This window comes from Cyprinus carpio, chromosome A12 (assembly GCF_018340385.1).
Source record: "Cyprinus carpio isolate SPL01 chromosome A12, ASM1834038v1, whole genome shotgun sequence".
Lineage (NCBI taxonomy): Eukaryota > Metazoa > Chordata > Actinopteri > Cypriniformes > Cyprinidae > Cyprinus > Cyprinus carpio.
This window is the reverse complement of record NC_056583.1, coordinates 23,675,398-23,699,128: the sequence shown is the minus strand read 5'-3', so window position 1 is coordinate 23,699,128 and position 23,731 is coordinate 23,675,398. Positions and strand designations below refer to the sequence as shown.

The 23,731-nt window shown below is 33.4% G+C and overlaps 2 protein-coding genes across 3 annotated transcripts in view; one reads left to right on the top strand and one right to left on the bottom strand.

Annotated features, from left to right (window-relative positions):
• Positions 1–23,731, top strand: part of LOC109092652 (dedicator of cytokinesis protein 1-like) — a 195,070-nt gene that overhangs the window by 54,872 nt on the left and 116,467 nt on the right. Inside the window, exons 26-27 of the mRNA XM_042768077.1 lie at positions 3,375–3,502; positions 5,480–5,575. Coding sequence (XP_042624011.1) covers positions 3,375–3,502; positions 5,480–5,575 — 224 coding nt within the window. The remainder of the gene's footprint in view (positions 1–3,374; positions 3,503–5,479; positions 5,576–23,731) is intronic.
• Positions 13,681–23,731, bottom strand: part of LOC109100109 (inhibitory synaptic factor 2A-like) — a 38,665-nt gene continuing 28,614 nt past the window's right edge. For both annotated transcript variants that reach the window (XM_042768104.1, XM_042768105.1), the window contains one exon: positions 13,681–15,916. In XM_042768104.1, the coding sequence (XP_042624038.1) occupies positions 15,733–15,916 (184 nt within the window). In that variant the 3' untranslated portion in view covers positions 13,681–15,732. The remainder of the gene's footprint in view (positions 15,917–23,731) is intronic.

Genomic DNA, 23,731 nt, shown 5'->3' with positions numbered 1-23,731 from the left:
TTGTAAACACACACTGATGATTGGTTTCATCATCATCCAATTCACGATGACTGTGCCTTTTGACTTGGAGCATATTTATTTATTTTAATATATATTTATACATTTATTTCTGCACTTATTCATATAAGGATTTATTTATATATTATATTAATTCATTTTAATGCATTTGTACATTTAAGGTATTTATACATATATTTATTCATTTTAATGCATTTATGCATGCATGCATTTATTTGAGCATTTATTTATGCATGCATTATTTTATTTGTTTTATTCTTTTTATTTATATATTATACATTTGTATTTTTGTAAAGTAAGTAATAACTCACTTTACAAGTAATAAAAAGTAAGATGAAACACAAATTAAACTTTCCCCTGGCTTTACAATTTCAGTTTAGTCTCGTGAAAATGTAGATTCAGTGCTTTGGTCTCTCTCACTTTCTAGCCTTGGTCTGAGCTTCCTACCTAGATGGTATTTTAAGGCATCATTGCGCATGTGTGAAAGCCGTTCCGAACAGTAGAGAGCTTAATCCAGCTTCTTTATGATACCTAATATTTCCTGAGTTTGATGCGTCTCCATATGTATTTTCAGCCACTGCAGTATATCCTCAACAGTCAGACACAAAACTGAATGTGAGCAAGGAGGACTGTGCTTCTAAATGAACATCTTTATCAAATGATTCTTTAATTTAATGTAAAGAAGGAACCTTTAATTACAGGAGCCAGTGGCTCTGTAGTCGATGTTTCAGTCCGAGTAAAGCCGCTCACTGAGCTTTGGATCAGTCTCTCGTGTCTCCTGTAACCTGTTTTTCCCTCTCTGAATTCACAGAGGTTAGATGAATGTTTTCAGCCGATGAAAGTAACATCAGTGTTCATCTGAGGTTGTAAATACACTGCTGCAAGAACTTTCACTGACCTTTTCTGTCCGACTGAACTGGAGTGTGAAAACATCATCTGCGATTCTGCTTTTACATTTTATGAAGGTAAACAAGGGAAACAATGCTCTTCTGAAAGAGATACACCACTCATTGTGCTGACCTGGACGACCCTGAGCTTAAATGAACCTGCAGATTGACCTTTGCATTTAGTTCCTTTACAGCGACCATGCCTTTGTACGAACTATTCATTTATCTGTTTGTTTTATATAAAAAAAATATGCATTTGTTTATATTCAATTAATTTATGTATTTACTGTATATTTAATTAATTTATTTTTATTTATACATGTATTTATATTTTAATGTGTTTATGCATTTAATTATGTATCTGTTTTCTTTTTATTTATACTTTTATTTTTATTAATATATTGTGTTTATTTTATTTTCATGTGATTTTTAGAGAATTAAATGTAAAATCCTTAATGCCACAACAGTGATAACTATTCAACTGTGATAACTCATTCAAATAATGGTGCAGGTTATTGCCACATATTTCCACATAATAATAATAATAATAATAATAATAATAATAATAACAACTCATTATAATAATAATAATTAGTTAGCAATTGAAGTTTCAGTTTTAATTATTTTATTATGCAAGAAAAGAGAGAATGTGGGAAATATTTGGCCACAGATAACCATGATCAGAATCAAATAACTAAATCTAGATATCTAGATATTTAGATTACAAGAAAATTATTAAAATAAATGGTTGCGCGTTCATTGCTGCTGTTTGTTGTGTGTGTTTGTGGACGTGTCCTGGGAATCTCAGACTTCTGTCCTGGAATAGCTTGTGCAAAGTTAGTCTTTGTTGAGTAAAATGAAGGGAAGCAGAAGTCATGACTCATTTGAGGAAAGCCGGCTCGCTGCTGATGTCAGACGCTGTGATTTGTTCTGCTGTGACCCTGATTTTAATTCTGCCTGGTAAAGTGCCTCTCAAAGTTCACAGGCAGGTCAGTTATTTAATGCATAAGCGTATTGTAAAAGGATAGTGCAGATTTACTTGTACGAGTTTAAACTGGCCTGAACAGCATGATAAATGAGCTTTCAGGAAGGCCAGCGGGAGTTTCTGTGTGTGTTTGCTCTAGTAATGACTCCTCATTAAGGAAAAACAGATTTACATTGATTCAGCTCTCACACAGACTCACAAAACCCCGCCCCCCATGTTGAGCGACAGATTATGTGCCACGCCCACTTCCTGTTTTAATTGGTTTTATGGCATTTGATTTCTTTCCCTTATGGAGCAGATGCCAATCTGCACTTTCAAGTAGTGTGTGTGTGATGAGATGAGATCTGTTTGTAGTCTGCAAGGATAGAGATATTTTGTTGAGGCCTTTTAATCAGAAAATATTTGGCCATTTGGCTCCTTGACAATTCATAGTAGAAACACTTTTGTTTGTATTTTTAATAAAATATAGTTGAGTCCTTTAATTTCAGCATGTTCACATCTATTTTTATTTACTTTCTTTTATTATAACAAATTATTGTTATAATCAAAGACACTCATCACATTTGGTTAGTAATATGTCATACCATTTATTTGTTTTGCCTTTTTATATTTAAAGCTTGATTTTATGGTTTTAAAAAGATTTAGATTTTCACGTTTTCAGTATGATCTATTCATTTATTTGTTCATTTTCTATTTATTTAGAATTTTGAATAAAAAATAGTTTTCTTCAGCGCTTTCAACTTTTTGATTTGTTTAATTAAATGATCATATTATAATCAAGAACACTCATTTATTTACATTTGGTTAGTCATCTATACACAGTAAAGAAGTTTAAATATTTCTTGTTTAGTAAGTCATACCACTTATTTGTTTTTCATTTTGCCTTGACTTGATTTTGTGGTTTTAAAAAGATTTTGATTTTCACATTTTCAGTATGATCTGTCTATTCATTTTTGTTCTTTTTTAATTTAAGAACTTTTAATAAAATAATTATCTTCTTTTAAATGCAGCATTTTCAACTTTATATTATTTTTATCCTTTTTACAAATTGTTTTTATAATCATTGTTGCTCATTTACTTGCATTTGCTTAGTCACTTACATTTTTAATTTGTTTACAATTTTTTATAAAAAATCTTTAAAATTCAGCATTTACAAATCTGTTATTTGATATAAATTATCATGATGCATATCAATTTTCATTAACTCATTTGGTTAGATGTAGTGCAGAAGACTAAATCCTTCTTGTTTATTTTATGTAATATCATTTATTTGTTTTGAATTAAAAAAAAATGTAAATCTAGATTTTGTGGTTTTGAAAAGATTTTTATTTCCATGTTTGCATTGGTCTATAGTTATTTATATAAAAACAGGGTTGGCTAGTAGGCTGATATATTTAATAGAGTTTGCTCACTTCAGCTTGTAAAGAGATTATTTCACCTGTTGTGTGTGTCTGTGTGTGTGTGTGTGTGTGTGTGGTGTGTAGACTGCAGAGAGATCCTGTTGCCTTTGATGACGGAGCAGCTCAAACTTCACCTGGAGAATCATGAAGAGCTGGACTCCTGCTGTCAGCTGCTCAGCAACATCCTGGAGGTGCTTTACAGGAAGGATGTGGTGAGACACACACACACACACACACACACACACACACAGGTCTCTGCTTCTTAAAGGAGTATTTCACCCCAAAATGGAAAAGCAAAGTCTCCTAAAGTGAAGTGTTCACTGAAAGGCAAATCTTTGTGTGTTTATCTCATGTCACATCCGTCATCTTTCATGACCTGTATGTGACCTGCCCAGAGATGTGAGTTTATTTAAATACGGTTAATTATTTTTTGGCTCGTGTTCTGACTGTTAATTGGCCTCTATGGCGCTCCACTGCAATTTACCCGGGCAGATATCCAGATGCACTGCTCTCTTCTCCATCATTTGATTAATTACTGCCGTCGTGATCAATAGAAAACTTCCATAAAGTCTCTGTTAAATGAAATGTCTTTTAGCTCTACTTTTAGATTAAGTGCATTTTTAAACAGTCTCATTTGCATAAAGTTTTTTTTTAACCAGGTGCATTTAGTATATTGTGTGGTTTTGAATAATAGAATGATGAAATACTGCACAGTAAACTGCATATTAAAGATTCTCAGCTTTACTGTGGTTCTGTGTACTAAACAAAAACTAAAAAAATACTTGACATCAAATAAACTTAGTTTATATATATATAAAAATACATGTATACATAAAAAAAACTAATAAAAATGACAAACAACTAAATTAGTAAAATTGTAACAAATTTGAATAAAAGCAGAAAATACAAAAACTAAATGTAATAAAATAACTAAAACTGAAATGAAAAATTATTAAAAAATATATAGATATTAAATCTTAAAAATAAGAATTCAAAATATTAATAAAATATTAATTAATTAATATTAATAAAAACTATAATAGTATCTTGAAGATACTAAAATAACACTGCTTTACACACGCATGTATGTACATCACTGATTTCCTCACTTCCTGGTGCCGTGGGTGAAGCATCCTTTGAACAACTGTGCGAACCATACGTAATAATCACATCACAATCTAGAGCAGAGCTCTCTCTCTCTCTCTCTCTCTCTCTCTCTCTCTCTCTCTCTCTCTCTCTCTCTCTCTCTCTCTCTCATCTCTGGTTGGAGATCAGCAGCAGACCTTGGAAAAGCTTGTTTTATAGTGGACGATCTGTTGTGAGTGTATCAGGATGCCCTCTAACAGACACACACATACACAGCTCGCAGTGATGGATCTGATGCAGTTTGCTTTTACACTAGTGAAATTTGAAGAAATCTCTTTACTGTGTTAACTAATTTATTATATATCTGTCCTTGTCTAGTAAACATGACTCCAGCAGCGTTCACACAGAACAAGATCACACATTCCCTGCAGTGCTGCAATTTTTCTACTCAACATTTCACATTTAATTCAATGTATTTACTGGAAATTATAATTGTTTCTACACTAAACGTTTTTTTTTTTTTTTTTTTTTTTTTTTGTGGAAAACACAATTTTGCAGCCCATAAATATGTTATACCAGCCATGAAAATTAAAAAAAAAAAAAAAAAAAAATTATGTCATGCTATTCTGAAAAATCAAATTATTCATATATTTGCATGTACCATTATTTAATGAGAAAATGTAGTAATTTTAATAAATGTGTGAAAGTTTCATATTTAGATAATTCACAGAACTTTTCACATGAGGAAGTCACCGAAAAGACAAAATACATTTAAAAGTTAATCTCTTGTTTATTTTATAAACACAAGGTCATGTTCAGCGTGTCTAAAATTGACAGAATTTAATAATAATAAAAAAAGATTTCAATTGTTCATGTTACTTATTTCAGTGAGGTTAAGATTATCATTCATGCGGCTTGATATAAATGATGTATTATGTTGCAATCCCAAATAAATGGTGAGAAACTTATGATTGATTTCTATATATATATATATATTTAGACCAATTAAGGCCACTGAAATGGTGTTTGTCACTGTTTGTTCTGAAAATGTTGTCTTATGTGGATAAATCATTTATTAGTGGTGTATTTCTGTGTGGTTTTAGGGCCCGACACAGTGGCACGTTCAGATCATCATGGAGAAGCTGCTGAGGACGGTAAACAGGACTGTGATCTCCATGGGCCGAGACTCTACTCTCATAGTAAGTGTTTCTCTCTCTCTGTCACAGGCTTGTTCCTCTGGGATGTGCTGAGTTTTGGGCTTTCCTGTGTCAATGGTTAGTAACAGTGTGTTCTACCACAGCAGTGCAGTTGGGCTGCTGTCTGCAATCCTCAAATGTCTCCACACACACACACACACACACACACACACACACACACACACACACACACACACACACACACACACACACACTCTCTCACAGCCTGGCTTTGTTCAGGCAGGCAGCAAAAATATCCAACTCAAATCCTTGTAGTGTTTGTAGTCCGGATAGAAAAATAATGCATTAAAGCTGAAGTGGGTCATTTCTGACTGTTTTCAGACAGGTTTCCCCAAACTCTCTCTTCCTCATTGGTCATCAACTCATAGCCCCGCCCCCAAACTCACGCCATTGGTTGAGCCAGTGCCTTTGTTTGAACAAAGCCGCTCCACCTGATGTGTTTGTAAATATTTTCAGTCTTTTGATCACTGTTGGTTTGTTAGTGTCTCTGTGTTTGTGTTCACTTGATTTTGAGCAGATGGTGGAAACTCGCAGCGTCTTTTGGCACTGCTTTTACAGCTCCTGTGATTACAGAAGCACACATTGCTTTAGTTTGCAGTCATCCTGTCCTTGCTGATTTGAGATCAGGTGTTTAATCAGAGAGCTCCAGGCTGCCAGAAGTGCAGAGATGCTGATAGTGGCCGTCCTTGACTTTTACAGCCACATCTCTCCATATGCATGCTAAACATCTCTCTTCCTCGCCCTCTATACGCCAGCGTTTGTGTGTTTAAAGTGAACCAAGAATGAATATTTTCTCATCCTTTAGTAGTCTTAATTTCTTCCAAACCCTTTATGCAATTATAGTTAATGAAGAATAGAGCTTTCAAGTGTTGAAAAAGAGGCAAAAGCACCAAAGATGGACCATGAAATTTGAGAATGCACCAATATTGAAATTCTATTATATAATTTATATAAATTTATTAAAATATAAACCTACTATTGCATTTTATTTATTAATGGCACATGCATTTTTATATGTAGCCTAAATAATGTTGTCCAGTGACTTGTTTGCATTATTTAGGCATTATTTTATTGTATTTTATTGTATTAAATTTTTTTAACACTTTACGAAGCAACAATTTTTAAAGTCTCATTTCTTAGTGCAATAATTAACATGAACTAACAGAGAGCAATTATTAATATTAAGTTAAAAGTAGTGCTGTCAAACGATTAATCGCATCCAACATAAATGTTTTCATTTACATAAAATATGCTTTATTGTCCTTTACAGGAAATTTGTCTTGGACTCAAAAGCTGCAGTAGTATACTGCAACCACACACAATAACAACATCAAAAACAATATTATTAATAGAGAGAAGGATTTATATATTTAATATGTATAAATGAAAATACACACACATGCATGTATATACTGTATTTAAGAAAAATATGTTTTGTTTATATATAAAATATTAATATTTGCTTGCTTCGGATGAGAGCATGCGCAGATCTTCTCACTGCTCGCGTGAGCTCGCGTCCTCTGGCTCTTAAATGTTTAAACTGGCAAAACTTAAATGAGTGTAGTTTCAACACAGAAATCAACGTGTGCTGTTCAGGTCTCTCATGTGCACCCGGATGATAAAGAAAATAAATGACTGCTCATATTCAATGAACAAGTGAATGTTTTTTTTTTTTTTTTTCGCATCACTGTTGTTGTAATGGGAAGCCAGAATGAGCATCCATCAACAGAAACATACATTAGCCAAACCCTGTTTTTTTACGTGTTATTTATAAGAAACCATATTACAGATGCATTGTCAGATTTAAGTTAAACCATTTTTATTAGAGAGTGTATTACAGTTTGTTTTTAAGATTACGGTGTTTTCTCACGAACTGTCCAACCCCTTTTTTTTTATATATATATATATATATATATATATATATATATATATATATATTTATATATATATATATATATATATATATATACACACACATACACACACACACACTTAAATATAAAAAAATATATACATGTATGTTTGTGTATTTATATATACATATAATTTTATATATACATATACTTTTATTGGGTGTGTGATTATTCATGATTAATTGTTTGACAGCACTAGTTAAAAGTGAATCTAGTACTCTCCATCATTGCTGGTGCCATGCCATGAACCCTGCCCCAACAGCAAACTGAACTGGACAGAACCGTGGCATTGTTATATCGTTACACCCATAACGTTCATGGCCATATGTGTGAAAGTCTCTAGTGACTGATGTTTGAACATGGATGTGCCACTGAAGCACTTTCCTGCCTTTCTCAGTTATTAGCCCGCCATCATTCTCTCTCCTCTAGAGTTCAGTAAGTAGCTCTGTGCTGTGGCGTTACTTTAGAAATAACCTCTGATTTATGCCTCTTCTTTCTACTGAGCTTATGTTAAAAGGTCCCTAAACTCCAGATGCTCAAGTCCTGATGGTCAAGTCACATAATGCTCATTCATCGCTCTCAGGGTACACATACTCTTTGCTGACCTTTGCAGTAAATCCCTCTGTCTTATGCACTGCAATCATGTGCCAAGCCGAGCACATCTGCCAGCATACTGAGTAATAGACTACCATTAAACTATTCTTTCTATTCTTTTCAAGTTTCATTCTGACTTGAGTATGGGAGAATTAAGACATTTTATGTCTTTTCTGTGAATCAGTTCAGTTTCATTGAATCGAATCTGTGATTAATTGGCATCATCAGTAAATGTTTACACAAGTACACTATCGGTCAAAAGTTTGGGATCAGTAAGACTTGTAATGTTTTTTTAAAGAAGTCTCTTATGCTCATCAAAGCTGCATTTATTTGATCAAAAATACAGAAAAAAACAGTAATCTTGCAAAATGTAATTACAATATAAAATAAAGGTTTATATTTAAATATCCTTTAAAATAGAATTTATTTCTGTGATGCAACACTGAAATTCCATCAGCCATTACTGCAGTCTTCAGTGTCACATGATCTTTAAGAAATCATTATAATATGCTGATTTATCATTAGAATTATCAATGTTGGCAACAGTTGAACAGTTAAATATATATATATATATTTTTCATGATTTGTCAAGCAACATTTTGAGCCATTTATAGCCAATTAGTTCCTAATTTTGTTAATTTTTAAATAATTATTATTTTAGAATTAATATATTTTGTAAATGTTATTTTTTTGCTTTATTTTTTATGAATAGAAAAAAAAAAAATCATGCCTGAATTTTTTATATTGATGCATAAAAATGACAGTTAAAAAAATGTGTTTTTAATAGACTAATTCTTGATTAAATTAGTTTAAATTCTACATTTTGGATCTAATTGGCTTTAAATGGCTTAAAATGTAGCTTGACAAATCATGAAGAAAAAAAAATCATTTCATGCCATTTTAGAACATCTCCAAAGAAAAAAGAAAAATTCCAGCCCCTGCTTTTAATTATGCAAACATGTCATTATTTAATGCTGAATTTCAATATTTGAAGGTCTCAGATTTATAGATTTGACTTCTTGTGATTGAAGCTATGTCTGTTTATGCTTTCTTTTATGTACAGTACAAGTATGTTTAAGAATGCATGTGCTGCAGATTCAGTTGAATTGTGTGTAGATTAGTGTGTGTGTTTTTGTTTTTTTTTTTTTTTTTTGTGTGTCTCTCTGTGGCCTGCTCTTTCACGCTGACCTCGTTCGTCAGGGCTCTGTTGCTTGGATTCAGATTTATGCATTAACTTTACTCTGTGGTTTTGCTGGATGTGAGTGTAGAATTTAAATGAGACTGATCAGCACGCACACACACACACACACAAACACGTGGTGCATGCAGATGTGCACTTACAGTAAAAAAAAAAAAAAAAAGTCCTGCTAAAAATTCTTCTTAAATTTCAAAAAATCTGAATCCTACAGATTGTTCCGGATTATCAACTGTAAATGGCACATCTCATTATGCAGTGGTTGAGGAGAGGCTTGTATGTACTATTTGACAATGAAATAAGAGTCTAAAGATCCCATGGATAAAGTAGGAACCCATTTAAATAATAACTTTGAGATCTGAGGGAGTTTTTTTGCTATTTTTCACCACGTTAGCAACCATTTAGCAATGCAATGTTAACCATCTAGTGCATCTAACACATTAAGTGCAATATGCTAAAAACAACTCAGAACAACCTCTGTAGCATCATATGTTGCACATAGTGAGTTTTTTCATGATCAGACAAAAAGATTTGGAGGATCATCACTCCAGGATTTTATGATCTGCCTGTGCTGTATTTAAGAGTCTTATAAACCTCATCTATACCATCCAGGAGGCTTTTTTCTTTGTCAGGATCAGTGCTTTTGGCTCCCCCCATTCCTCTGCAGTGGGAGGGGCCAGGTGGAGAAAGTAGGCTTTTGATTGGCTGCTCTGTTTGATTGACATTGCAGGCCTGACGGCAGGTGCAGTCTGCAGCATCAGTGCAGCAATATCCTCTTAGATTTACATTCTCACCACATTCTCTGTGCATTAAATATACATTTGTGATGATAGAGAGGCTCTTCAGATTGATTTTTCTATCTGTAGGTTTTTGCTGACTGTCCTCCTTTAAGAGCTTTTCAGATGAGTTTTTCAAACTCTCTCATGGGAAATACCGAACGGTTGCCGCTGCAAGCATGCGTGGGAATTCCCTGCTTAATAAACATGGAAATGCACACACACTCCTTCATTGTGACCTGGAGAAATGTAATAACTCTTAGTCTCTTTTGATTTGCTGCTGGGAACGAGAGGGAGGTAGAGAAATGCAATGAGGATCCCTTCAAAGGAACATTATCTCAAAAAAAAAAAAAAAAAAAAAAAAAAAAAGTTTTTTTTTTTCTTTTTTTTTTTTAATAATATATTTGCTCTAAAACAGCTTTATTTGTTTAATTTGTTTAATTTTTTTTTTTTTAATTGAGGTTGCACAAATACATATCCACATGAGCTTCGTTTTCCCACTCAAACTAATTTACTTGTATATCTTTTAATATTTATTTAATTCTCTCTTATTTTTATTTTTAATGTAATCATTGACAGTTATATGGAACAGTCTGAACTAATTATTTATTCAAATTACAATATAATGCAAACCTACTTTTTATTTCATTTACTGATTGTATTTAGGTTTTTTATTAATTATTATTATTTTTATTTTATTTATTATAATTTCCTTTTTTTATTTTACTGTTTTGAGGGTTATTCCGCCTCAGATGCTTTTCTGAAACTCTCTCGCTCTCTCTCTCTCCACGCTGTTATCATGATCCTCACAGCAGGCTTTGTACTAATATTAAATAATTCCACAGAATCAATCCCATGAACTTGCTGTTGCCATCTGGAGTGAATCGTAGTCATTGGGTCTGTATTTGTACTTTATTTATTTATTTTCTTCGTAGATCACTGCCGTGGGTTTATTCTTGTCCAGTGTAATCTGATGATGGGGAACAGATCTCACTTTCTTTTAAATCTAAGGCTGCTGTTCACACATAATTACACATTCCAACAATTAGCATCTGCAACGCCACATTAAGGTCCATGAAATCAAAACTGACAAATTTCCGGTGAAATATGACATTATACAATTCTGATATGAGACCACCTTTGAAAACTCACCCCCAGGCTAGTTGAGCTTAGTAAATGTCAGCTAACTCTAATTTATTTTCCTCATTTGCAGTGATTTAGGAGTTGTAGTTTTTTTATTCCCTCATAAAATTGGATAAATACACAGTTTTATATGCGTAATATTAATTAATCATTTGTTTATAGCCAAATACTATTTTTGCATTGAATAAAATAAAAGTAACATGTATTTTACTCATTTATTTATATAATTTTTTTTTTTTTTAATGCCTGTGGATAAAATAAAGCTGTGAAATGCATGATACATCCAGAAGTGTCAGACAGATTCAGATAACGGAGCCACTCTTTGTATTTTTTTATGTTTTATTTTGTATAGTAAATAGTTTTAAAAACTGTATAAAATACACAATATTGCACATAATAAATAAATTGCACTTTTTTTAAGGAACAGAAAACAAGTAATCGTCTCTTTAGGCTACAGTAGAGCTATTGAGAATCACAACCGTTGTGATACGAGAGGAGTTTGAATTGTGTTTCTGAAGGTGCCAACAGGGAGAGAGTGAATTCAGTGGAGATGTTGTGTGGATTATTTATGGCCTCTGCTGTCACATTCCCAGAATGCTTTGCTCTTGTATCTGTATCGCTGGAGATGATTTTAACCCTGTTTTGCTAGATATTTTGGTCACTGAAGTGTTCTTTCATCTAAAACGGGATCTTTGATGTTTGATCATTATGGCTTTCACTCTGATTCTGGACACACACAAGGTTCTTTGCATTACATTTCACTCACTGTCATCGTGAAAACCGGATTTTCATTTCATTTACGTTGTGCATACAGAACCAGAATATACAACCAGTTAATGCATCTGAGATGTACATTTGGCTTTCCAGGTGCAGTGGTAGCAAGTCACGCAGATGGCAGTACGTGTCTCGACTCATTTGATGGATAAATGCGTTTGTCATTTTCCGGTGTGTACTGTATGTGGCCTAGGGTTGGGCTGATTGACAATGACAGATATCACGATGTTGAGCCGGCATCTTGAATCCACCCCCATCCCCCCAAGCTTTCAATTTCCACGCAGTTGCATCAGATCATTTTAGGTAATAACATAATTTTAACATAACATAATGAAGTTGTTCCCGATCACAATACCAATTATATTCAATGAACACAATTTAAGCAGTGATGACTGTATTGTGTAAAAAACACCAGACTAATTATAGGCTAGATGTTTTACACGAACTACACGAAGCATACAAAAACAGCAATAAAATTCTAAAGTATTTAAATTAAATTAGATTAAATAGGCTAGAACATGTGGGTCAGATCATGGGTGTTGGCTAATAAATATATTACAATAAAATTAAAATAGCCTAATAATAATTCAGTTTAATGTTTTAATCCTCTCCGCATCGCTCAGCAGTGTTCAAAGTATACTCAAATGTACTTGACTCGCTCTGTCTCAACATTTAACTCGCGCCTGCGCTGTTCTATGCAGACCGCCCACCCGGTCACAAAAATTGGGCTGCACGCGGACATCCGTGGACACTTCTGATGACGAAGACCCCCCCCCACCCCATCATCCATTGCGATGTTTCACTTTAGGCATCGTCCGATGGCAGTATTTTTGGTAGACATCGCCCAACCCTAATGTGGCCTGTATGTTGTTTTCTCCCTGTGGACTGTTGGTGTGTCAGCTGAAGCTGTGAGATGTTTAAGCATCGCAGTGCTTGTAGAAATGATATGAGGTTGTGTGGGATTCTCATTTTTATCCTTTCTTCATCTCTCCCTGTGTTTGGCCATATGAGTGAATTTTAATTACAAAACACACACATTATTCTCCCCAAAATCAAGTAAAAAAAAAAAAAAAAAATGATATTCAGCTTAAAGAAAATGTAACCTTTTTTATGTTCAAGAATTTTTGTACTGACATTTATTTGACAAATTAAGCATATTGCCCCTGCAATACTCATTACCATAATGCAAATAACTCTCTTTTCATTATTTCATCATTATAATGTTGAAATAGATAGTAAAATAATATAGAATAAAAACAAAATAGAAAATAGGAACGTGTATACACACATACACATTTTTACCTTTTATTCTATTTATTCTATTTTATTTTAATATATTTCTATGTCTGTGTGTGTATGTATATATATAAAATTCTATAATAATAATTGAAGTAATAAATAAGAATATATATATACTGTATATATAAAATTATATTTTTAATTACTAATAATATTTAGTAATCATTTGATTAGTTACTAAATAATTATAAATAAGTAATAAAAATTCTATATTTGCGTGTGTTATTGTATATGATTGTTTGTTTTTATTTGTTATTATTTAGATTTGTTTTTTTTAATGTATTGATTATTGTGATGAGAATCAGTTTAATTGTCGTAAAATAATGTCATAAAAAATAGGTTCTGAAAGGCATTTCATTTACATTTTTTACTTTTTCAATTTTCTTTATGCAATATATCTTTTCTTTTTCTCTTTTGAAGCATCACCTGAATGTGTTTTTCTACACCTGTGACTACATTTATTCTCTCCGTTCTCAACGGCCTTTCTGAATGCTGGCACTGCTCTCATTACTCTCTCAGACATGTGAAACACACACACACACACACACACACACACACACACACGCACGCTCAAGGATATCTTATTTGCTCTGATGTTCCTCATCATTTTCACAACAGGAACATTGTTTGATTCAGTGCAGGTGTAGAGAGTGCGGTCACACTAGACAGGATGTGATGTCACATTCTAGGAATTCTGTTTTTAAAGTAAAAATAGATTCAAAATCAATAAAATATAAATGTAATCTACTTTCCTGCAACAGCTTATTTTATATTTCCCCAACAGCTTAGTCAATGAAATTTAGCTCCTGTATTGGCTAAACATCTTTTTACATATGCAGATCAGAGTTCATCAAAGTCTAGTGCGACCGCAGCTTTATGGTGACTGTATCACATGACTTCCTGTCACAGAGAGAGAGATGTGAGCGTTTACAGTTGTTTCCATGGTTACGCTTGTAGCTGTAATAGAGTGCAAAGTCAGGTTCCGGAAGTTAAATGCCATTCATTTTCTCCAAAGGGAAATTATTTTTTTAGCTGGAACTGACCTACTGTGAGCTCAGAGGTTGTTAATAGGTGATGTATGCTTTTGAGCCATCAGTTTGCAGAATTTCAACTTATGTTTTAAATAATCATGGTAAACAGAGTAGATTTCTGGTAAAAAAAAAAAAAAAAAAAAATACATTACCCATGATGCTTTACAGAAAATTCCGATCATAGAATCACAGCGAGCAAATCTCGCCAAAAGATTGCAGAGTTTATTATGTTGTATATTAAAATATATTGTTTCTAATCAACAACTTTAAGTTATATGTTTTCTCATTTATTTTATCTCATTCACAATGCTTCATGGGATTGTAGTTCTTTCCCTCAAGGTCATCAAGTACACAGTCTTTGCCTTTTTGTCCGATTTTCAAATATTTTATTGCTTCAAATCAAAGTTTGTAATGTTGTGATTCTTCTTGTAGCTGGATGGTTTGGTTCATGACTTGCAATGTTTTTAACAAAGACCTTTTTAAAATCCCTATGGGAAAAATGAATGGAAAAAATGCTTCCAGAACCAACGCTGCTGAAAAAGTGGGTGATTCTAATGCACTCACAACATTATTTGAAATTAAATTATTTCAAATGAACAGAGTTGAAAATGCCTCCTATAATTCCAATAAGTGAGAGAAGTTTATACATATATAGTGCTTCTAGAAAATCTTTAAATATGATTATTACGAATCTACAAAAATAAGTCATACTTTTTTCCTTATTTTTTTTTCCTGGTAATAATAGTATATGAAAGTTTCTATGAATTCACAGAGGCTTGTAAGATTATTTCTGTATAAATCTCCTATAATGCGTTTGTTGTGACTTCACCGGTTTGGGCTGTGAATAATTACATCCTCTGGAAAGTTTTCCGTTCTTGATATCCGGTGAGATCCATAAAGTCCTCTGTGAGAAACATCATCCAGTGCATCTGAAGAGTTGTGCTTCCATTTAATGCTGTGATTTCCATGAGGAAGAGAAGACTGAAATGAAAAAGGTTTGTGTCCTGTTTGTGTTTTAAATCCTTCTGATTTTCCAAACCTTTAGCAGGATGATAACCAAAAAAAAAAAAAAGTAAAGCAAGATTTGTTATCAATCCAGTTTGAAATAATTTCACGCTCTGCATGAGGGAAATAGTCTCATTATTCCTTTTTTCCAGGAGAAAATTCCATTATTCTGTTAAATATACATATATATTTTTTTATTAATACTAGCTGCGATATTTCCAAACCTAGTTCAGTACTTGCGTCCATAAAGTACCAAAGGGTCAAAAAACAAAAACAGTCTGATAGGATTTTCCTGAATCATCCTGATCAAAAAACAAAGCAAGTGGCCAGATGCTCCTGTAGCGATGCATTCTGTCGCTGAGCTCCTGTACTGAAAATATGATCCGGAGTTGTGTGTGTAATCCTGCGGTCACAGAAACCAGAGTTTCCAGCGCGCGTGTTTCTTGGCCTCCGCTTTGGACTTGCGTTTGGGTGTGGAGCCGATGGTCTCCTGAGGATATGTCAGAGGGGGGAACGGGGACTCCTCCACGGGACACAGTCTCTTCATCAGAGGCTGGAGCTTATCTTCCTGCAGTTTAAAGTCCAGCTCCACGCTGCAGCACAGAGACAAAAGAAAAGCAGATTCACAACAGTAACACATGCATACTACAGAGAGAGAGAGAACACAGAATACATGTTATCAGTCTTAAGATCAGTCAAAAAGTATGTTCCCAGTTTGTGTCTGTATTATGACAATTCTGACATAATTGTATTACTATTAGTCATTTTTATAAAAATAGTCTTAAATTTACGCTTCTTTTTCTTTACCCAAAATATATATTTTGTAATTTACTTTTGATTTTGGTGTGGAGAAAAAAAAAAAAAAGAAAGACAAAGCTATGAGCCATATTACATTTATTTAACTTCCAGGCTTTGGGTTTTACTGCTGACAGCTCTTCTCAAGCATTTTTGTTTCTAATCTTCATATTTTATGGGTTGAAGGAAGGTAGCGGTGGCACAACTGAGTTTCCAGATGATCTAAAGCTGCTGTTTTGTTGTACTTTCCTTCGACGTAAAGCAGTGAATTAAGTGCTTCAGGTTCAACAGATGAGAAGCTTAATGATCTGTGATGCATTTTACTAAGTTTCTCTCTCAGTGTCCCTTAAGAGTATCATTTGTGGAGTTGATGTTGCTGGCTGTGTAAAGATGAGTGTGGAAGTGTTCGGTCTTTATCCTCTGGAGCCTCCGTCTTATGTGCCGGAGATAATCCAGTGTCCTCAACACATCTGATTCCTGAGATCAGTCACATTAAACGCCGCGATTAGAGAGCAGAGATGGAGAGATGAGGGTGAACGAGTGAAAGTGTTGGAGAGAGGGATTATTTCACTCTAGCAGATTGAACAAACTTCAGAGTGTTTGTGTACTTACAGACCTGTACACTAGATTTGATCTGCTCTTTGTATTTGTACTTCAGAAATGTGATCGGATAAGGCATTTTCAATAGTTGTCAACTAATATGAGTTTTCCAAAACTCCATAAGTTTACTTGAGCTGATTGTGGCTGATGGTTGGTATAATGCTAATATCTGTGTAACTTTTACACAATATTTATTTATTTTGCACGTGCATTATCCATTGTTGGTAGATTTTAGAACTGGACTGATCAAGGGAGTATGAAAAATGCCAGTTAAATGTTGAATACATTTAAAATGTAAAATATTTAATATTTTTTCTCTCAATAAATAATAATATATAATATAATAATTATACATGTTGAATAAATAAGTGTATATGTGTGTATGTATATATATATATATATATATATATATATATATATATATATATATATATATATATATATATATATATATATATATATATATATATATATATATATAAATTACCTTCAGTGCTTTATTGTTTGTGTAAATGGTTAAAATTGGTGTTTTTCTTTTTCTAGAAGATCAAGTCTTCACATGTGAACTAAGGTTAATGATTTCTCTGATTGTAGTATTTTATTTAAGCTTTTTCCATCACCAAGAAATTTTTAAAGAAAAAAATAAAATAAAAAACATCTAGTGGACATTCTTACATTTTCAGTTATCAGTAGTTGCTTGTAATGTCCTGAGAATCAAAAGCAATATGTTTCTGAGTGCTAATGAAATGAAAGACTCCTATTCTTCTCCCGTTGTCAGAGTGTTCAGATTAACAGCTAGAGAGAGACTCTTTACACCCCGAACCCTGTCCAATACATTTCATGAATGCGACGCATCCGCAGTGATATTTTGCAGATGGCACCCAGAGTGCTGCCATTCAACATGAGAAATTAAGAATTGCTTTCCTTGTGATTTCATGCACTAGACTGTGCAAAACGTCTTACAGAAACATGTTCATTTCAAATGATAAATGCACTGAATAGCATATTGTCAGCCAGGCTGTTTTTAAACCTGGGTTTGTTTGAATCTGTTGAACTGGCTTGAGAGTGGAAGGTTATGTAAGGTGTGTGTGTTATTGAAGACTCAGCGTGTTTATTCATTGTGTGTCTGGCCTTTGCATTGAGGCATACCGCAATGCAGCAATTAGCAAATTAATCACACGGCACAACCTGGTAATTATGCCCTTATCAATATGACCATGTTCTCACTACAGACAGACACGTACAAATCACTCATTATCTCAATAAGTCTCAAGAAGCTCTTTGAAAAAGCTGCTTTGAGTTTCTCTGAGAGTGACTAATAATTAGGTGAAAGTTTATTGCGCTTTGTAGTTCAGAATTGCAGGAGAGATGTTGTTTATGTGAAATAGTGTCAGTCAGATGATGTTTTTCTTTTTTCATTTTCATTGCCATCACAACAAATGTTTATTATTTATTTAATGCATTTTTTTTACGTGTTTTTGTGGATTTTATATATGTATTATAAAAAATATTATTTATTTCTAAAATAAATTAAATTACTTAATTAAAAAATATAAAAAGTGTGTTTGCAAATTTTGTATTTAAGGTAATTATTATAAAAATATATATATATATATATATATATGTAATTATTATAAAATATATATATATATATATATATAAATATATATATATAAAATTTAGAAAGATTTATAAAAGCTTTAATGCATTTGGTGAATTATATATATGCGAAAAAAATATAATTTAAATTAATAAAAATGTTATTTATGTAATAAAAAATGACTTATACAATTATAATTTCTGTATTTCAGTAAATAAATGCATTTTAAAACAATTATACCATCCAACAAAATGTATTATGTAATTACATAAAAAATAAATAAATAAATAAAAATCTTAGAACTGACACTCAAAATCGTATTGTGAAAAAGATCATTTCTAGATCTGAAGAATTAAACCCATTTTCGACTCTATAAGCTGTTTAATAGGAGCAGTAATTTTGTGCGGCTCTTTTTCATGACATACATGTACGTTTCAATGCCGAGTATTTCTAGCTTTCAAATCACAAATCAATGTTTAATATTTCTCTCTGGATCAATACGGTCCTCCACAGAATAAACCAGAGCATCGTTAGGAACGCAGTGAAGTGGCTGTCCGAAGAGCGTCAATATTTCATTTGCATTAGCGAGCCGAGCACGTCGCAAGCACAGCATGAGCCCAACATGACATTGTTTTCGTCTGACAGGCCTAGATTTCTCTCTCTCTGTGCTGTTTGCGTGGTTTATTTCAATGATCGTCTCCTGATTGTCTCCTGCTCTCCACCCACAACTGTTGTCAGAGTCCTGACGCTTTTCTCTGTTTCTGAGCTGCTAATTAGAAACTGAAAGCTGTTGATAATCCCCACTCATTGCCCCCGCGTGCAGCTCTGCGCTGTTTTCTTTCATGTGATGTAGGCTTTCCTTCCCTTCATCCCTGAGGATGAGGAGTGGTTTGATCTGGCTCTGCTCCTCCTGTTTAAGCTCATTAACATCGGAGGTCTTCTCATCCCGTTCTCATCTCAGTGTGCTGGCTAAGTGCTCGCAGCGACCTGATGTTCATCACATCAGAACAAATGTTTTTGTGTGTGTGTGTCTGAGAGGCAATGAAATCAGAAAATACTGGAGAAACGTTTCACCCACATCTCCAGCTCATTGGTGTCAGTTTCCACAGTGTCTTGTCTGTTTTCATGTTGATGTCTGGTTCATTTAAAAAGTCTCAGAACTCTTTTTGTTTTCTTGACCCACTTTCAACTTTTTGGTTGTCAAAAAAAAAAAAAAGTAAAGATATATAAGAAGTGTGGTCTTGTTTAAATATCTTCCACTTATCAACACATTATGCTTCGAGTTTGAGTCTGAGTCAGTTAATGCATCTGTTTCTGTCCTAACCAGCAACTTTTTTTCCCCCTGTAAGAGCAATATATCAAATTATTATTTATTTAGCTTTTTTTTTGGCATAATTTTAAAGAATCAGAAGATGCAGCAATGTGTGTGTGTGTGTAATTTATTTTTATTGATGATTATTTTTTTCAGTAAATAATTTCAATAATGCATTCTTTATATTTATTTAATATTTTTATGTAATTTATTTTTATTGAGAATTCATTTTTTTCAGTAAATAATTTAAATAAAAAAGTTCTTATATTTATTTAATATTTTTATATGTAATAAATTTTTATTTATAATTCATTTTTTAAGTAATTATTTTCAACAATGCGATTTTTAAGGTATATATGACTGCATACTGGTGTATGCATGAATGAATTAATATATTTTTCATATCTATTTAATATTTAATGTTTTTATAAGTGATATTTATTTTCTATTTTTTTTTTTTTTTTTTTTTTATTTCTAGTTAATTTTTTTTTTTTTTTATTTGTTGATGAAACTTTTTTTTTTAAGGTGTTTGGTGGCTTGAATGTTTGAGCATGCTTGAGTTGATTAAAAATAAGTTCATTTGTATTTTTAATAGATACTTTTTGCTATGCATGAATGAATAAATTGAATAGTAAATAAATAACCTTTTTTATAAGTATATTATTTATTATAGATATTTTTCAAATATATGTGTTTATTTGCTGCATTGCGCAGCCTTGTTGCCTCTTGCGTATTTAAGTATCATTTTTACTTAGCTGTGAAGGTTTGTTAGCTTAATTGGTTGGCTTGAGTCTGGTGAGATTTGGAAGGATTTGTAAACGTGCTGTGTTTGTGTCTGTGTGCGACTCTGGCTTTAGAAAGGAAACGCGTCCATGCCAGAGACAACAGACTGACACCCCAGTGAAAGTGAATGTGTCTCTCATTAGTAGCAGATGCCCTCTCATCACTCACACCAGCGCTGATCTGTGAGTCAATGGCGTTTGATGCCAACCGCTGGGGGATTCACGAATGCACCAAATGCTTTTCTGAGACGCTGTGCCGTCTGTCATGTTTCTCAGCGCTCATTCGGCTGGATCCTGCAGGCCTGCCGCGCGTCACTGACACTCGTTAGGATGGAGAGGAACATGCAAACACACGCGGAGATGAAGAGCGCAGGTCGAGGCCTTTCAGCTCGTATCTCAGCCTCATTAGCAGAGGGACGGCGAGCCCAGATAATCATCTGAATGAGACGAAACGACTCGGAAGAGCTTTAATGAAACATTCATTATTCCTTTTCTCGCTCTCAGTGTGTTGAGGTGCCATGCACTTATCACACACCGAAACATGCTCCTTTCATTTGTTGTTGCCACAAAGCAAGACCTGAAAATGAAGATGGTATCTTTTCCTTTTTTAACATCGGTTCCGTCACTTTCATCTCTAGTCGAGGCTGGTTGTTTTAGAGAGACTCACTCAAACTACAGTGTGTTTGTACTCAGAAAACACTGAGAAACGTTTGATACTGATAGTCTAGCTGGTAATTAGTGTTTGACAAAACAAGTGTCACTATTCCTCGCACTTAGACCACAAACAAATTTCTGGGTAGTAGCCCAACCGCTGGGTCAAAGCAACACAATTGCTGGGTTTATCCATATTTTACCCAGCACTGGGTTGTATTTAACCCAGCATTCATAATAACCCAGTGTATATTCAGTTATAAATGAGAATCACAAAATGCTAATATTGCTGATAGGGATGTATATCCAGCAAATCCTGTTTTGTATTCTCTCATCTCTCTCTCTCTCTCTTTTTTTATTTTTTTTTTTTTTTTTTTTTTTTTTTTTTTTTTCTGTATTAATATAGCTGTCCATCATACTTTGCTTTGCTCTATCTACAGATTAATCCGCATCTCTCGAAAGTGCGCACATACACACACACACACACACACACACACACACTCACAATATACTCTCAATGCCCGCCAGCTTCACCATGGTATCACTGTAGTATCTATAGCAACCAGCGGCTCTGTATAAAGCTGGAGTTTGAGCGTTAGCATGGAGAACATCATTACTCCAGCAGAGAGAGAGAGATCTGCTGGTGTCTCTCCGCTGAGCGCTTAAACATCTCTGTAATGTCATCAGCTCCTCTTCCTTCAGCTCCACTCCAATAGAATTACCACATCGCCGCCACCATTGTGTGTGTGTGTGTGTGTGTGTGTTAACTTTAGAGATTGAAAGTGACCCATACTCGGAGTCTGTATTTTCCTGCTGGTACTAAGACTCAAACCTGCGACCTCTGGGTTACAAATCCGACTCTCTAACCATTAGGCCATGACTGTGGAGTAAGACTGTAATGTTAGCACTAAACAGAGCTGTGAGATCCTGTGTGAAGCTCTCGAATTCAGCGAAGAGCACAAATAACTGTGATTTAAACTAGTTTAAAGGCAGATGAAACCGTGCTGACAGACAGGAGAAAAACACTGTGTGTAACCATACAGTCAGAAGACTTTTCAATCTACAAATCACCATCATTTACTATGGATTTACCGTAGTAACACTAACTGCACAATGGTATTGTGGCAGAAATGTGGGATATTCATATTGAATTTTATTATATTATTAATGTAAACGTATTAAATATTAAAGGAAAAATGGAATATAATTACAGTATTTTTCTGTGATCAAGCTATGGTGTTTATGCATTTAATACTAAATGTATTTAAAATATTGTTTTTCAAACAAATACCAGATCATATACAGTTACATTTTTTACCATAGTATTGAGGTGCTTTATGTGTGGTTTTAACCGTGGTTGGCTTGATCTAAATGTTTCCTACTATGGATATGGATAAAAAAAAAATACAAAAATAAAAAAAACTGTCAGAATAATTATACTTCACCATATAAAAATTAGCTTGTTACAATTTTTACAGATGTTGCTGTTTTTAATAATGAACAGAAATTTACATCTGCATCCTAACTCAAGCTACTGTCAAATGTGCATTTCTAAGAGACAAAAAAAAGTATTAATATTGCAGCCTGCACTGCAAACTGTGCTGAAGATAGACACTAAAGTCAGGCAACACAAACCTGTTTCGTGATTTGAAACGGCATCACTCATAGAACAGGCTAAACCAAGTATTTGTTTTTTCTTTTCTGTCATGTTGGTGTTCTATCTTTCACTTGAACGTTATAAGTTGCACTGAGCAAATACAGCTGGATAAAAAAAAAATAAATAAATAAAATCTTAATATGAGTGAAACAATATCTTATCAATATTTTTGTTGAATATTTTCCATTGGTATTCTTATACAGATGAGTGTGAAAGTCTAGCCCAGTTATTGTTCATATCCAAGAATTGTGAACTCTAACTGCTGAATCTCGTCCAGTTAGATCAGGATTCATAGTTAGTGATCCCTTCAAGCACAGACTATTAAACCGTTATCTCTCACCAAATTGACTCTTGGAGATCTGTATCCCATCTGGACGGCCAAATTAGGAAACGCAGTCTAGTGTGATAAAACGCGATGACATGGTCACCGGGAGAACAAAGCATAGAAGATGAATTTTAGCTCAAAGCAGCTCGACTTCAGTAAATTGAATGCAGCTAAATCCCCTTTGCGCAATCTCTTCCCTCTCATGAGTTTAACCATCACCCCAGGGAGGAAAAAACAAAGAAAAGAAATAAATTGAAATTATCTGTGTGTATTTATTTATATGAATGACATAAAAGGAATGTTCTGGGCTGGATAGAAATAATTTGCACTCCTCCAAAAAAAAAATATTATTATTTTTTTCACCCCAGAAGATTATTATATTATGTTATTGAGAAAAATAATAATAATAATTTGTCAGAGATAATCTTAGAAATTAAGAAAAAGGTGCAGTTACTTTTTTATTTTATTTATTTATGGGCTTATTCCATCATTTATTCATATTTTAAATTAGCTTTTTTTATACACTGCATTCCAAATTATTATGCAAGTGACATATCAATAGGATTTCAGTACAATAAAGAGTCAGATTTTTGTTTGTGGTGTTTTTCACATCTTTTTAGATAACTGGTATCAATCTCAGACAGGTTTGGTCAATAGTCTGTCAGGTCTTCTTAGGTAAATGGAAA